We start from the raw sequence: 12,762 nt of genomic DNA on the forward strand, positions 1-12,762 counted from the left end.
TGGGTAACCAATCCCAGACTTATTTATTTTATGGGTCGGGAATTTTTTCTACTGGACTTTCCGTAAAAGTGTTTTAAACATTTTCCAGTCTCCAAAATGAAGTGTTGATATCATTTTCTCTCTAGATTCTTTCTGGAGAAGGGTTGCAAGAAATAAAAATATTGTGGTTCTTCCTATTTAGCAAGAATTTCTAAGAAAATTAGCCTCAATCTCTTGGAGGTTTATGTTCAAGAAGACAATAGTATCGCAGGATCTCAGGAAAAAAAGTCCACTTGGCAACACCTAAGAGAAACTGGAGACTTTACTTAAATAAATGATTTTGCAATATCTTGGCTGGTTTGTGGGTTTGTGTGCTTTAGACTATACATGCAAGAGCGTGTGTGTGTGTGTGTGTTGGGGGGGTGGAGGCTGAGAACAGTATGTAAAGCCTATGGTGCAAGTTGACTGACTGGGATATGTTGGGATTAGGGAGATGGGCCAGGGCTTTGCCCTCTCAGCTCAGTCCCTGATCCCTGATTATTTTTTCCTGCCAAGAGCACATCCCCCGGGGCGCCTGCCTCCGGCTCAGGTCATGATCCTGTGTCATCGTGGGGCTCCCTGCTCAGTGAGGGGGTCTGCTTCTTCCTTTCCCTGTGGCCCTTCCCCCCTGTTCATGCTCTCTCTCTGAAATAAATAAAATCTTTACAAAAAATTATTCATTAAAAAAAAGAGAGAGAACACATCCCCCTTGCCACTCCCTAGTTTTCCATCTCTGGCAGCAAATGAAGCAGCTGCTGAGTCAGCCCTGGGTTTCAGGAAGTCAGATGACCTTTTCCCTCTGCCTGCTTTCTGCCTCTCTCTGCCCCAAGGTGGACACCATGGACCCACTGATGGCTTTCCTTTGCCTGTTGCCCCTGTACCCAGGTAGGAGCAGGGGAGGGGAATGTTGAGGTCCGCGGAAAAGGCGTGTGCTGCCCACATTGAGTTCCCACTCGGAAATGACAATCTCTCTTGCTTTTCTGTTCTCATCTTTTCTGCATTTCTGGGTTGTGTCCCATGCCCACAGGCTTGGCTGCAGAGGCTCCCTCCTGCTCCCGGAATGTGAATATCTCTGGTGGCACTTTCACCCTCAGCCATGGCTGGGCCCCTGGGAGTGTCCTCACCTACTCCTGTCCCCTGGGCCGCTACCCGGTTCCAGCGTCACGGCTGTGCAAGAGCAACGGGCAGTGGCAGAGCCTGAGATCCACCCAGCTGACAAAGGCAGTCTGCAAACGTGAGGCTCTCCGTGGGCCTTGCTCAGGGTGGGGCCACCGGTGGCCACTCCAGAAACCTCTACTTAGGACTTGCTCCGGGTGGGGCTTAACCTGACTGCGTGGTGTGCCAGGGATGGCAAAGCTGCTTTTCCTTGGGCTTTTCAAAAGAGTGGGAAAATGTCCATTGTCCATAGCAAGGCATTGGAAGAAGACTTTGATGGAGATTTTTTAAATATTCGGGGTGATTTTTTTTCTAATACTTCACAATTGACTGCAGAATCCCGACCGAAGGGGTGCAGGTGTCTCCCGTCATGCCGGATGTTACCCCCTCAGTTGTCCACTCACACGGCATCTGAGGACCCCAGGGGAGGGGCTGGGGTGGCCATGGCCCTCAGGGGCCGAGAGAAGTGGTTGTCCGTCTGTCAGGCAGAACTGTGAGACAGTGCCAGTACCCCGCCAACAGCCACAGCAGTGCCTGCACGTGCAACAGCCCCATCTTTTGACAGCCAGTTGGTGATGCCTGCGCATCCAAGCCCAGCCCAGGTGTTTTCCAGCCATCCCTATATTCCCCTCCCCTTCTCTCCCTCCAGCTGTTCGCTGTCCTGCTCCTGTTTCCTTTGAGAATGGCATGTTCACCCCGCGGCTGGGGTCCCACCCAGTGGGCGGCAACCTGAGCTTCCAGTGTGAGGACGGCCTCACCCTGCGAGGCTCACCTGTGCGGCAGTGTCGCCCCAACGGCATGTGGGATGGCGAGACGGCCGTGTGTGACAATGGGGGTGAGTGCCCGGCTCCCCAGCTGAATGGGGGCTGGGGTCTCCCAGGAACCTCGGAGTCAGATGCGTGCCCAGGGGGCCTCTGTGGGGACAGGGGCCTGGTGTCTCTAATGGCAAAATAATATTCCTGGATTTTGGTAAATTGAGGTCTGCAGGTCACACATCACCCACCTGCAGGGAGCCGGGCAGAGGTAGTCCGTGCTAAGCTTCAGATCCAACATCAAGGCTCCATGCCCTCTGTCTGCTTTTCCAAATGTCTCAAAGCAAGATTGGTTTTCAGGGCCAATGGGCTATTGTAGGGACAATGTGTTGAGCGAGAGCGGACCTAACGCTGTGTTTCAGTCCCTCACCTCGGCAGCCAGCTTGGGTCCAACATGGCTCGGACTTTGGCAGCCTTTGGGCAGGTTATTTAACCTCTCTATGCCTTAATTTTTCTTTTTCTTTTTTTTTTTTTAAGTATTTATTTACTTGAGAGAGAGAGCAAGCAAGAGAGATAGTGAGAGAGAGAGCATGAGCAGAGGGAAGAGCAGAGCGAGAGGGAGAAGCAGACCCCCCACTGAGCAAGGAGCCTGATGTGGGACTGGATCCCAGGACCCCGGGATCATGACCTGAGCCGAAAGGCAGACGCTTAACCGAATGAGCCACCAGGCGCCCCTCTGTGCCTCGATTTTCACATCTCAAATAGAAATAGTAAGACTGGCCACTGCATGGGGTTGCTGTGGGATTGAGTTGACATCAGTAAGCATCTAGAAGAGTCCCTGGAGTTTGTCATAGTTATTACTGCCCCTGTCAATGGTGAGGGGCTCTGCTTGATAGATGTGGGGCTCCTAGGATTCCCTGGGTTTTAGGAGCTTCCTGGATGATAGTTCTGAGCACATAATACAGAAGACACGGAGTCCACAAGATGGTAGGACCATCCCGTCCCCCAGGGGCCCAGCCGCTGGTTCCCTACTCATACTCATGACTCTATCAAATAGCTGGCTTCCTTTACTCAGCGTTCTCCTGTGAGATTTGAATGTGTGATCCTGTGTAGCAGCAAGTTTGTTATTTATTTTTTAAGATTTATTGATTTATTTTAGAGAGACGGGGGTGGGGGTGGGGCAGAGAGAGTCCTAAGCAGATTCAGCTCTCCATGCTGAGTGCGGAGCCTGACACGGGGCTCGATCCCATAGCCCCTAGAACACCACCTGAGCCGAAACCAAGAGTCAGACACTCAACCACTAACTGTGCCACCCAGGAACCCCTGTTATTTTTTATTGCTGTGTAGTTTTATTATAGAAATAGATTGCAATGTGTTTATGGGTTCTCTTCTTGATGGGCATTTGGGTTCTTTCTGGTTTGGGGCTATTATGAGTAAAGCCCTATGAATGTCCATGTATGTAACAGTTGGTGCACATGTGAATTTGCTTCTCTTGAGCATGTTGTCTAGGAGTGGAATTATCGGGTCATATGTTGTCATATATTTAGTTTTTTAAAAAATTTTATTTATTTCTTTTTTAGAGAGAGAGCACGGGGCAGAGAGAAAGAGAGAATCTTTTTTTTTTTAATTATTTATTTAATTGACAGAGAGCGAGCGAGCGCACACAAGCAGGGGGAGGAGCAGAGGGAGAGAGAGAAGCAGGCTCTCTGCTGAGCAGGGAGCCCGATGGGGGGCTCGATCCCAAGACCCTGGGATCACGACCTGAGACGAAGGCAGATGCTTAACCAACTGAGCCACCCAGGGGCCCCGGAATCTTTTTTTTTTAAAGATTTTATTTATTTATTTGACAGAGAGAGAGAGTACAAGCATGGGGAGCGGCAGGAAGAGGGAGAAGCAGACTCCCCGCTGAGCAGGGAGCAGGCTGTGGGGCTTGATCCCTATTCTGCCTTAAGGCAGACACTTAACCGGCTGAGCCACCCAGGCGCCCCAGGAGAGAGAAACTTGAGCAGACTCCACACTGAGCACAAGCCCGGAGCGGGGCTCAATCTCCCCACCCTGAGATCATGACCTGAGCTGAAATCAAGAGTTGGACACTTAACTGACTGAGCCCCCCAGGCGCCCCGGCACACATTGAGTTTTAGTAGAGACTGGCTAACAGTTTGCCCATTGTGGCTCCGGCAGTATGGGATTAAGGCGTTATCCGTATTTTCGGTTTTAGCCATCCTGGCGGGTGTGTAGCGATGCCTCATTGTGGTTTATGAAGTGCCAGTATTCTCTGTGGTGGTGTTGGGCTCCTCGGTCAGCATCTCCCTGGGGCTTGGGGATGGACGCAGGCTGAGTCCCCAGGTTGGCACTGGGGCACTTTAACTGGAGACCGAGGGCACTGAGTTCTAAACATTCTGCTCTACTTAAGATTTTCCATCCACACCCTTGGTCGTGGTGTCTCCCAAGGGGGAGAGGCCAAATGGCCTGCAGAGCCTCGAAGGGTCTGGAGAGGAGGAAGAGGGGAGGGTGGGTGCGCAGGGCAGAAAGGCCGAGGAGGGGCGTCCCTGCTCACCGCCATCTCCCTCTGTTGCCTCACAGCTGGCCACTGCCCCAACCCCGGCATCTCGGTGGGCGCCGTGCGGACGGGGTCCCGCTTTGGCCTTGGGGACAAAGTCAGCTACCGCTGCTCCTCAAATCTGGTGCTGACTGGGTCGGCGGAGCGGGAGTGCCAGAGCAACGGGGCCTGGAGCGGGACGGAGCCCATATGCCGCCGTGAGTAGCCAGCCACTTGGAGCCACCGGAGATTCCTGGACACCCCAGCCCTGACCCTGGATGACCGCAGTGACTCTTCCCACAGAGCCCTACTCTTATGACTTTCCCGAGGATGTGGCCCCCGCCCTGGGTACCTCGTTCTCCCACCTACTTGGAGCCACCAATCCCACCCAGAAGAAAACAAGTAAGGGCTTGAGGTGGGGGCAGCAGGGTGCTGGGCCTGGCCTGGGGAGGAGCAGACTTCCCAGAGGACGCCGAGAGCTTCGGGAAGGCTCGGTGGGGCTGAGCTGACTGGAGGGTGGCAGGGAGGCCCTACCCCTTGGCGAGAGAGCAGGTGGGCGGTCAAGATGTGAATCTACCCCTTCTACGTTTCTCCCAGAGGGCGTGGGCCGTAAAATCCATATCCAGCGCTCTGGTCACCTGAACCTCTACCTTCTCCTGGACGCCTCTCAGAGCGTGGCCGAAGACGACTTTCAGATCTTCAAGGAGAGCGCCATTCTCATGGTGGACAGGGTCAGGAAATAGGACTGTGCGTACAGAGGAGGCTTCCTAAGCCCACTGTCTGTCTCTGGTTCCTTCCCTTCCTCAGAATCCCACTCACAGCCTACCTCCTCCAAGAAGTCCTCCCAGATGATGCGCATGCCATGCAGGAATCATGGATTCAATTTATAGGATCCTATTTTTCATCCCACAAACACTGCTGGGGCACCTTCTATGTGTTAGGCACTGTGCTGGGTGCTGGGTGCTGGGAGACGCCATAGATGAACAAGGCTGAGGGCCTGTTTCCCAGGCACCCATCATCTAGAATGGCGCTCTCCACAGACGGGTATACAAAATAACCCACCGGGGTGTGGTAGATAAGTACTGGCATTCTTGCTGAATAATTTTACTTTAAATTAAATCAACCACTTAATATTTAATACCTTCCCTCAAAAATCCCAAATTTTTTTGTGTTTAAAAGGTGTATAATATATTTGAATAGTGATGCACTTTATAAATATGAGTTGGTTTTTATAAATATATATACCTATATCGAGGTATGTGCTCAGAATGTTTTTACTGGCGAGATGAGTGAACAGGAGAGTTTGGAAGCCACTAGTTTAGATTCCATGCCAGCACTTTGCTTGGTAATTATGCTTTTCACAATAGTTTATGCAGATGTGTGTTTTTCTTCCCAGCTTCATTTTATTTATTTATTTATTTATTTATTTATTTATTTATTTATTTAAAAGATTTTTTTTTTTACTTAGTTGACAGAGAGAGAGCGTGCGGGAGCACAAGCAGGGGAAGGAGCAGAGGGAGAGGGAGGAGCAGACTCCCCCTCTGAGCAGGGAGCCCCTACTTGACTGAGATCATCCCAGGACTCTGGGATCCTGACCTGAGCCAAAGGCAGGCAGACGCTTCACGGACTGACCCCTCCAGGCGCCCCCCAGCTACGTTTTAAAGAAGGCAGTTTTTGTGCTGCTTAGGTTCTCTTAAGACTTACAGTAACCACTAAGCTTTGAGGCTGCAGAACACGTGGTTAGAGGAGCGCCTCAGATCCGTGTGGACAAGCTCTCCATCTGTAAAATAGGGGCCGTCTTGCCCCTCACAGAACTGATGGGAGGATGCAATGAGGAGCGAGCGGCCTATCAAAGAGAGGACACGGTCAACAGATGTCAGTTTCCTGGCTCCCTGCAACAGCAGTGTCCTAGCAAGTGACTGCTCATGGTCCAGGCTCTCTGCCTCCTCTCAGGCCCTTGGCTTACTCTCTTACTCTCTCCCCTTTGGTTTCAAGGCCTCTCAAGCTGCCTGTCACTTGCTCTTCACAGATCTTCAGCTTTGAGATCAATGTTAGTGTCGCCATCATCACCTTTGCATCCAAGCCCCAAGTCGTCATGTCTGTTCTGTATGACAACTCCCGGGATGTGACCGAAGTGATCAACAGTCTGAACAATATCAATTATAAAGGTATGGGTGTCATCAAATGAAGGCGATGAGGTGGGCGGGGGAGCGGGGAGGAGAATGAGCTCTCTGTGCCTGCAAAGAGATTCTGAACAAGTTAGAGAGAGAGATGAGGCCTTTGGTGGCATTCTAGTCCCAGAGCTCTGGGGTTCAGCTTCGTCAGCGGGAGGCGGCTTCCAAGTCAGGTTCCTGGCGGGGGTGGGGTCCCAGTTCCCACCAACACATGGCTTACTCTAACATGCTACACATCCAAATGCATTGTGCAGGTCTGTGGCTCCTTCCTGATGCCAGATCTACGTGGGCTGGCTTTCTTGGCTCAACACTGTAGCCTCCCCATGCCGTTGTCAAGCTGCCTGGGTGGTAGTAGAAGGTGGCTGCAACAACCCAAGTTCTTTGGGAACCCCATCTTTGAATCTTGAGGCTTTAGAGTGACCTTCAGTGGGGTTATGCAATGAGCATTTCTTTTCTTTTCTTTTCTTGTCTTTTTTTTTTTTTTTAAGATCTATTAATTTGAGAGAGAGAAAGACACAGAGGGAGAGCGAGGAGGGGCAAAGGAGAGGGAAAGAGAGAATCCCAAGCAGACTCCCCACTGAGCATGGGGCCCTACATGGGGCTCCATCCCAGGACCCCGAGATCACAACCTGAGCCAAAACCAAGAGTCAGACGCTTAACCGACTAAGCCACCCAGGCGCCCTGGCAATGAGCATTTCTGAGGGAAAAGGCTTTTAATGTTTGAACAGACAGTGATGCCAAATCTCTATCTGGATAACGAAGGTCTGACTGTATCAAGCCAGTTGATAAATGCATTTCCAGTGGTTGGGAGGATAGAGTGATTCCTTCTGCCAGGTGGTAGGTGGGACGTTTCTAAGACAGTCCCTCCTCTTCACATACTCCAGACCATGAAAACGGGACCGGGACAAACACCTATGCAGCTTTAAACAGTGTCCATATCATGATGAATAACCAGATGCAACGCCTTGGAATGAAGACGGCGGCCTGGCAGGAAATCCGACACGCCATCATCCTTCTGACAGATGGTGGGTATCGTCGCCTCTGCAAGTGACTCTGGCACAGCGGAAGGAGCACCAGTGTGGGCTCAGAAGCCCTGCATGCTGGTTCTCCCTCTGCCCCTCTGGGCCTCAGTTTCTCATTTGTAAAGTAGAATTAGTGTTGATGACGTCAACGGAACGACAGTAACAGGGATGACAATCATTGCCGCCCTCCTTTCCTTACACAATTTTTATGGAGAACAGTTGAAGTCGTTTGTGTAAAAGTGTTTCGTGATTACAGATCTCAGTTATTGTTACTACCTGGGAGGTTGCCTAGAGTCGGCTAGACAGGGAGGGGGCCTTGGAGCGGGCATGTCAAGGCGCACCGATGGAAGGACGGACCACGGGGTGGAGCTGGGCTATGCCGTTTATCTCTTCATTGTGTCCAAATTGCATAGCCCCTTCAGAACTTGGTTTTCTGGCCCATAAAATGCAGATACCCACACTACGTGAGGTTTCATGGGAATTAAATGAGATAAAGTTTATGAAGCTCCAGGCCTGGTGCCTGGAATGTAGAGAACTTCAGTAAATAACACATCTTTTTTTTCCTCTTTTTTTTGGGCAGCAAAACAAGGTTTATTGAGCAATAGTAAAGTTTACTGAATGATAGGGTACAAAGCTCCCAAAGAAGGAGGGGACCCAAGAGGGTTGCCCAGTAAATAACGTATCTTGAAATTCACGTGGGAAGCGTTCAATGTTAAGGTTCAGGCTGAATGGCTGCCCACTCCTCCGGGGCTGTGGGGAGTCTGGATAGACTCCCCAGATGGACAATTCTTTTCCTTCGTTCTAGGCAAGTCTAACATGGGTGGCTCTCCCAAGCTGGCTGTTGACAATATCAGAGAGATCTTGAACATCAACCAGCAGAGGAGCGACTATCTGGGTGAGCCTCGGCGCCGCCCCAGCTGTGCTGCCCTTGCAGGGGGTGCCGGGAGGGGGGCGGGCTGCTTGCCTTCATTTCCAGCGAGGACCCTGTGTGAAGGCAACTGAGAGTCATGCTGAAGAGTCTGGAGTCAAACCAGCCCGTGGCTGCAGCCTTGGTTTCTTTGGTGGGCTGTGGCCGGGGGCGGGTTCTGCCTTTGCTAGAGGGGTCGGTGCTAGGCCCCACATCAGATGCTCAGCTGTTTCCTGGCACAGAGCAACAGCGTAGGGAACAGCGTCTGAGCAGCTGCTGCCGCCATCGTGCCCCGCCCATCGCCAGGGAGGAAGGGCCTGGCGTTTCCTCCTTCAGCGGTACAGAGGACCAACGAAGGCTTTGGCAGTTGCAGCCTTTAAAGGAACAATTCCTCAGGTTCAGACTAAACACAAATTTCCTGACCTTTGACCAGAAGAGAATTTTAGACCCAAGTGCTCCGGACAAGCGAGGGCAGGTGCTTTTGGGCCTCCAAGTTTCACTTTCCCCTTGGGTCGTCTCTTCATGCCACCAACCCCACCTGCCTCTCGGGGGCAAGCAGATTCCTCTTTAAAACTGTGGCCAAGCTCTCCTGCCTAACTCCTTAGCATCAGTGGGCTAGGGTTAAATGCTCAAAAACATCATTAAAAAGAAGCAGGAACTGAAGGGACATAGTCACAGAAAACACTGGGGACCTAACTGTCCAGCTCCCACAGTGACTGCTTCTGGCTGGCCTAGGGCTACATTGCTACCTTAGGAAAGCCTTGTCTCCCAGTCTGTCTGAGCATCTCGCTCTTTACACACCACCCAGGGTCCCCTGGGAGCCAAAAAGGACTGTGAGGGGTGCAGAGCACGGGAGAAGACTGGACTCTGTGGCTGCCCCAGAGCGGTTCTGACGGGCACCCGTGCTTGCCTGGAGGCGCGGTACGGATGGTTGTGCGGGCCCCCGGTCCCCAGTGGGAAGAGATGGCTCCGGGCCCCTCTCTCAGAGCCTGCACCTTACAGAGGACCCAGATCTGAAGTTTTGCCTCCATGTACACTCGTGAGCTCTTTATTCAGTCGTATGAACGTACTTAGACAGTCTCTCCTGGAGGAGTGATGTATTAGTTTCCTAGGGGTAGTGCAACAGATCATACAAACTCAGGTAGCTTAAAACAACAGAAACTTATGCTCTCACATCCAGGAGGCTAGCAGTCCAAAATGAAGGTATGAGCAAAGACCCTATTTCCAGACAAGGTCATCAGCACAGGTACTGGGGCTTAGGACTTGAACACATCCTTTTGAGGGACACAGTTCTACCCACTCTGGGCATTAAACAAGATCAATAAAGACACTGTAAGGGGTGGTGGATAGAGCCCTGTGCCAATGTGTAGAGTGGAGCAGAGAGGGAATGGAATTGGCTGAAGCACTGTGGTTTTAGACAAGGAGCCCAGGCAAGGGCTTGCTGAGATGGTGACATTTGAGTTAAGACTTAAAAAGGTAAGAAAGTGAGCCCTGTGGGCAGTCTGGGAAGGAGTGGAACAAGTGGAGGCACAGCTTATGCAAAGGGCATGGGGTGGGAGTGTGCCTGCCAATCTGAGGAACTTCAAGGAGGCTATATGGATGGAGAGAAGGGTGAGGAGTGGCAGGAAATGAGGTCAGATGGGAGGTAGAGGGCAGGGGTCCCGCTCATTTAGGGCTTTGTAGGGCCCAGTAAGTTCCAAATGATAGTTTCCTGTCTCACAGGGTAGCCCCTCAGCCACAAGATTCTGGTGATTTCCTTTTCCCCATCAGACATTTATGCCATTGGGGTGGGTAAGCTGGATGTGGACTGGAGAGAACTGAATGAGCTGGGGTCCAAGAAGGATGGGGAGAGACATGCCTTCATTCTGCAGGACACAGAAGCTCTGTACCAGGTCTTTGAGCACATGCTGGGTGAGTGAGCTTTGCCCTCTTCAGAGTGGCATGGGTGGTGAGGAGGCAGCCAGGGGTCCAGGCTGGGGACCCGCTCACAGTGCCCCTCACAAATCTCCTTCCCCCTCTGTTCTCACACCTACAGATGTCTCCCAGCTCACAGACACCATCTGTGGGGTGGGGAACATGTCAGCCAATGCCTCTGTCCAGGAAAGGACACCGTGGCATGTCACTATTAAGGTACCAGGAAGGAGGGATGGGGCTTGGACCAGAGATGGAAGAGGCCATGGGCCAGAGACATAGCAGTCCCTGAAAATCACCTGTTTCCCTGCAGCCTAGGAGCCAGGAGACCTGCCGGGGGGCCCTCATCTCAGACCAATGGGTCCTGACGGCCGCTCACTGCTTCCGCAATGCTGAGAACAGCTCTCTGTGGAGAGTCAATGTGGGTAAGGCAGGGCCCACACCAGGTTCCTCTCACCATTGGTCCCTGGCCTCTGGCCCCTTCAGGAGCCCTGGCCCAGCCTAATCCACCATATTTTTCCCAGGGGATCCTAACTCCCAGTGGGGCAAAGATTTCAGTATTGAGAAGGCGGTGATCTCCTCGGGGTTTGATGTCTTTGCCAAGAAGGATCAGGGGATCCGAGAGTTCTACGGTGATGACATTGCCCTGTTGAAGCTGGCCGAGAAAGTGAAGATGTCCACCCATGCCAGGTGCTATGGTCTGGGATGGGAGGGCGTCCTCTGGGGGAGAATGCTCTGGGAAGTCCCACAGTAGGGGACACCGAGGATGGGCCTGTGTGACCCTTGTCCTTCTCCCCAGGCCCATTTGCCTTCCCTGCACAGTGGAGGCCAATCTAGCTCTGCGGAGACCCCCAGGCAGCACCTGCCGAGACCACGGTGAGTGCTGGGGCTCAGGGCCCATGAGGAGCTGGCACCGGGGCTTAGGAGTGATGACACGGATTGTGCAACAGCCTCTAATCTGGAGTCTGGATGCTGGGTAAAGGGACCAGCACCATATCCCTTTCTCCTTAAATGCAGAGAGTGAACTTCTGAACAAACTGAGCATTCCTGCTTATTTTGTGTCCTTGAATGGAAACAAAATGAACATTAACCTCAAGACAGGAACAGAGGTGAGGATCTCAGGTCTGGGATGCTGTGGGGGGATGGGACCCCTGTGGCTGCTCCCCGAAGTTCTCTCTTTGTCCCTTCCTCCTCCAGCTCTGGCTGCTTTCTCCATCTGACCCTGTGTCACCGCTCCTCCAGGCCTAGCAACTGCCAGGTAGCCCCTGGGACTGTTCATTTCATCCTTCTCTCCTGTTCTGCCCCTGTTGCAGTGGATAAGCTGTATCAAGGCCGTCTCCCAAGACAAAACCACATTCCCCGACTTGAAGGATGTCAGAGAGGTGGTGACGGACCAGTTTCTATGCAGTGGGATGGAGAAGGATGACAATCCCTGCAGGGGTGAGTCCCTCCCACCCCCACTCCTGAGCCTGAATTCCTGAGGGAAAGAACGTCCCTGGGGCCAGCATGCGTGCCCTGATGACTCGGGAGCAGGGTGAGAGTCAGGATGACGGTTTCTTGTCCTTCTTTTGTGGCAGGAGAATCTGGGGGAGCAGTTTTCCTTGAGCGGAGACACAGGTTTTTTCAGGTGAGCAAAGAAGAGGGAAGCTCACAGGACTGGGGTTACAGGCCCTGGGCCTTGCAGGAGGATGAGAGAGGACTTTGAAGGAACTGGGGAGGTTGAGGCTTGGAGCTGGGGCTGTGACAGCCTCCCACCCTGTTCTCTCTCTCTTCCAGGTGGGCCTAGTGAGTTGGGGTCTCTACAATCCCTGTGGCAAGAGCAATAAAAACTCCCGCCAAAGGGCCCCCAAAGGCAAGATACCACGAGATTTTCACATCAATCTCTTTCGCCTACAGCCCTGGCTGAGGCAGCACCTGGAGGGTATCCTGAATTTTTTGCCCCTCTAATTGTGGCCACTGATCCCTCTGTTGTCCTGCCAGCACCTGCCATCTGCCTGTCTCTTACCCTTGAACTTTCACCCTCAGACCCCATCACCCACCCATGCTCCCAGCTCCGACACCCCCCCCACACCATGCAGCACATCCAAGCTGGGGAATCCCCAGGGGCACACCCTCGCCTTACTTGACTCACTCTCCTTTCACTCTCACGTGGAATTTCCCAGTTATGAAATTAATAAAAATCGATGATTTCTTCATCCGTCTGTGCCTCTACCTGGGGCCTGGCTAGGGGGGTGAGGAGACCGGAATGATTCCAGGAACCGCCAGGAGGCAGGTCACAGACCCT

The 12,762-nt window shown here is 52.5% G+C and overlaps 1 protein-coding gene across 1 annotated transcript; it reads left to right on the forward strand.

Moving 5' to 3' along the window:
* Positions 1 to 765: 765 nt before the first annotated feature.
* C2 (complement C2) lies at positions 766 to 12,673 on the forward strand. The gene is made up of 18 exons (XM_002929626.4): positions 766 to 903; positions 1,046 to 1,252; positions 1,823 to 2,008; positions 4,509 to 4,682; positions 4,768 to 4,866; positions 5,062 to 5,195; positions 6,494 to 6,632; positions 7,523 to 7,663; positions 8,466 to 8,555; positions 10,338 to 10,478; positions 10,603 to 10,697; positions 10,792 to 10,903; positions 11,003 to 11,168; positions 11,278 to 11,354; positions 11,496 to 11,587; positions 11,792 to 11,918; positions 12,056 to 12,105; positions 12,255 to 12,673. Exons 1-18 carry the CDS (start codon positions 804 to 806, stop codon positions 12,423 to 12,425), a joined length of 2,301 nt encoding a protein of 766 aa, XP_002929672.2. The 5' UTR covers positions 766 to 803; the 3' UTR covers positions 12,426 to 12,673.
* The last annotated feature ends 89 nt before the right edge of the window (positions 12,674 to 12,762 follow it).

Source organism: Ailuropoda melanoleuca, chromosome 5 (genome assembly GCF_002007445.2).
Source record: "Ailuropoda melanoleuca isolate Jingjing chromosome 5, ASM200744v2, whole genome shotgun sequence".
In the NCBI taxonomy this organism is placed as follows: domain Eukaryota; kingdom Metazoa; phylum Chordata; class Mammalia; order Carnivora; family Ursidae; genus Ailuropoda; species Ailuropoda melanoleuca.